Raw genomic sequence first — 3,740 nt, forward strand, 5'->3', positions numbered from 1 at the left:
TTACGGGATTGTTTTTTTAAGTTGCTGTTTTCAAACAAAGATGGACGAAAAGTCCCAAAAAGGTGCTGATCCTACAGATCCACAACAACTCCACCTGCTGATGAAGATCATGTGATGTGATCGAAAGCTCCAGAACAGCTACGCAATCAAGCTGGAGGCAAAATTATTCATTTGTATTTTAAAACAAGTTGCAACATAATTTCTGGCAGATTTTTAGTCTTTTTTAGTTTTTCTCTACGTTGTAATAAGTGATTGTTGAAATGAACTACCTCAGCTGCTGGGCCTGCACTGGGGAGCGATCTAGTGCTAACACCATTAGCGATCAGTCAACTGAAGAACACTCAAAGTTAATTTAACACTTCTGATAATCGATCGAGACGCTAAACATCTAAAAGTCACAGCTTCTCAAACGTGAATAAACGTGATGGACATTTTATTCACCGTTTCTCTTTAGATCAAAGAAATATTATACTTTAAAGAATAATCAGCTGATTTATAGATAAAGGAAACGATCACTAGCTGCAGCTCGACAGTGAACATTAGAGCTTCTTCTGTCTTCTGTTCTACGTTCCACACTTTTAACCTGACATGTGGCGAAGAGAACCGCAAAAATCCCATTCAGTCGTTACCCATAAGTCACTGGGGCTACTGGTTAATTGTTTAGCAAATTTCCCACTCAGGATCCATCCCAAAATACCAACGAGCTGACGAAGAATAGAAGACGACGGTCGACTAAATGAACGGTTGAGTCTCTCATCTCCCGGTGAAGAGTCACAAACACAGAGAGTCAAAGAATGCCAAAAAACGTCTCCGAGCATCTTAACCGTATTTCTTCCAGGCGAGTGAACGGATCCTCGGCGACTCGTCCAGCCGGGGAAATGTGGTCAGCGGGTTGGGAGAGAAAAAATGAAATACAAAAAAGCCGATCCTGTTCTTTTCAGGTTAAACCACTTATCACGGTGCTTAGTCAGGAGGGACGCAGCGCGGATGTATGGACGCTTTGTGTGGAGCCGGCAAAAGCCAAACAATCCCGACTTCCAGCGGTAATACTACGCGTCATTGTGTCGGGGGAGCAAACAAAAAGGCCTTTTGCAGTCGGACAGGAATGCGTTCTGTGCACGCCAAGCTGCTCCGCCCGGTGACCGGCTGTCAGGTCGGTTCTTCTGAAGCCTGTTTAACCCGAAGATCATGAGCCAAAAGAAAGAAAAGATGGACACTAACTAGTACACGACTAGTTCACATAGCACCATGCCATCGGTTTCCAGTTCTTAACACTTAGTTGCAGTGTATCACATTTCCACAGGGTTCTCTTGCGAGGGTTCTCTTGTTTTTTTGTGTTTTTGTTTTGTTCCGTGAGAGCGCTGTGATATGCAGTGTCCGGAAAAACAAAAGAAAAAAAATCACTTGCATGTTGGTGAAGTACATAAAAAAAACAAATAAAGAAGGAACACAGGTGTAAAGTGGAGGGGGGGGGGTATCTGTTCAGGTGACTGTTATTCTTACAGGGGGGGGGGCACAGTCTGTCTGGACGTCCAGTGTGTTTGCAGGTATACTGTACATGTGAGGACCGTGGTGACAGAAGGCACATATTGCCGAGGTCAGGAAAGAAAACAAACCCGGTCGCTTTCAACACTTTCACCAACCTAGCAGATGTTTTGGTGTCAGAGGAGGAACTCCGAGCTGGTTGGGTCCTAAAGGAGTCAGACTCTCCATCATTCGACCGCAGACCTGGAGGTTCTGAAGGAGTCAATGAGGGTTTGTGTAAGCCACAGAGGCAGTTGGATGTAGACTAAACTTAGGATGAGATGAGAGCAGGACCTCCACGGGACGATTTCAGAATAAATGTCAGAGGGTGAGACCGGCATCATCGCCCCCCCCGTTCTGAAACTCAGACTCTGACTGAAACGTGTTCCAGCGAGCGGGCCGGTGCGGGCGGCGCCACCGCGGCCGCAGGGGGAGGAGTCATTGCTTTAAGCTCATTGCCGGGGCAACTCTGGGTGCTGACACCGCGGTTGAGGGGGCCGGCGCGCGGCGGCGCGTTGGCGGGCAGTAGGGCGCTGGGGTCGGTCCGGGGGATGTTGACGGGGCACGAGCGGGTGCGGGCGTGGCCCTTGTGGCCGCCCGGGTGGCACACGAGGCTGCCCACGGTGTCGACGGGCGACATGTGGCGCTTGAGCCAGCGCTCCACCCGCTCCTCCTTGTACTTGATGGAGTACCAGGTGAGGAAGATGAAGAGGAAGCCGAAGAACTTGAGGCTGGCGGCGAGGCCGAAGTAGACGAAGCGCAGCGAGGTGACGTCGTACTCCCAGCAGGAGCCGTGGACACCGCAGTCCTGCTGCCACAGCATGCAGGTGGTGTCGATGACGGCGCCGAAGTATATGGGCGTCGGGATGTAGGCTGAGTGGAGAAGAGGGGGGGGAGACGAAGTGACAGAGGAAGAGGAGAGAAGAGTGAGGATAAAGAGGAAAGTCAAGAAAAGAGAATACGCAAAGAAGAGGGTGATAGGAGAAGGTGAGGAAGAGGAGAGGAAAGAAAACTCATGAGCACAGAAGTGATCGAGGACCAATCTAAATCTAAATCCTCTTTATTTCACTCCACTTACTGAGCGTCACACTTCAGTTAAGATGTTAGACTGTTGGAGAAACAGATCAAAATGGTCAAACACTCCAGTTCTGACTGATTCAAAGTGGCAGCAGCTTCCTGAACATCTCATGTATCTCACTCCTCCTTCAGGAGAACGGTGATGACGAGGCATTAAATTTAGCACAACATCTGAACTTCCTGGCGCTTCATCAGCTCGCGGTCAGCAGTTCCAGGATGTGCAGTGCGTTTACAATCAGTGCGTTTAGCTGACGCTCAACTAAAAAGATTGAAAAAAGTAGTTTTTCTGCTCACCGAGAGTCCTGAGGAGGACAAACTGCATTCCCAGAGCGAACGGCCTCTCCTGCTCCGCTACAGACCTGCAACACACAAACACCACACAGAAAGGTGAAGACCGAGGAACCTCACAGTAACGGAGGACGAACCGAACTGAGATAACACTTTGAATACCTGAGCGTGACGATGATGGCGGAGGGCTGGGCGCAGGCGGTGATGAGCGTGACGATGAAGAGGAAGATGAGGAAGGGGATGAGGGTGCTGCAGGTGCGGTTGCACTTCCCCGACACGGCGTAGCCGTTCTCGTTCAGGTAGGTCTTGACGATGACGAGCTGCAGCTGGTTGCCGCCCTGACCGCCGGACGACGCCGGCGTGATGATCTGGCGGCTCTGGACGCAGGCGCAGTCCGAGTAGTTGCGGATCTGGAGGGGGCGGAGTTAAAGATCGTCATCGAGACGACGGACGGAGTCACGCGATCTTAAAGAACATCTAACTTTTTTGCCTCTGCTTTCTCACAGTTCTTGAAACATTGAATGTGTAAAAGCTTGATGTTCTTTATAGCTTTTTAAGAGTGTCAGCAGTGGAATGGTAGATATCATTATCCTCTCACCCCGGTGCTGTCGTTGCCCACGCTGCTGCAGCCGGCCAGGCAGGGGTTAAAGTAAGTGATGCCATCGGAGCCGCAGACCGGAGCGTACTCGTGGATTTTACAGCCGCAGTTCACATTGCAACCTCCGGTCAGGTTCCTCTGGGTCATGGTGAGAGTCGGTCTGCAGAGAGGAAGCAACGCAACGCAACGCAACGCAACGCAACACAACACACACACACACACACACACACACACACACACACACACACACACA

General features: G+C 50.3%; 1 protein-coding gene across 1 annotated transcript in view; it reads right to left on the reverse strand.

Annotated features, from left to right (window-relative positions):
- Positions 1-238: 238 nt before the first annotated feature.
- The window catches only part of LOC116377758 (solute carrier organic anion transporter family member 5A1-like), a 9,882-nt gene continuing 6,380 nt past the window's right edge, over positions 239-3,740 (reverse strand). Inside the window, exons 5-8 of the mRNA XM_031839471.1 lie at positions 3,488-3,647; positions 3,052-3,299; positions 2,896-2,960; positions 239-2,397 (exon numbers count right to left, since the gene is read on the reverse strand). Coding sequence (XP_031695331.1) covers positions 1,889-2,397; positions 2,896-2,960; positions 3,052-3,299; positions 3,488-3,647 — 982 coding nt within the window. The 3' untranslated portion in view covers positions 239-1,888. The remainder of the gene's footprint in view (positions 2,398-2,895; positions 2,961-3,051; positions 3,300-3,487; positions 3,648-3,740) is intronic.

Source organism: Anarrhichthys ocellatus, unplaced genomic scaffold (assembly GCF_004355925.1).
Source record: "Anarrhichthys ocellatus isolate YVR2014 unplaced genomic scaffold, GSC_Weel_1.0 scaffold1644, whole genome shotgun sequence".
Classification (NCBI taxonomy): domain Eukaryota; kingdom Metazoa; phylum Chordata; class Actinopteri; order Perciformes; family Anarhichadidae; genus Anarrhichthys; species Anarrhichthys ocellatus.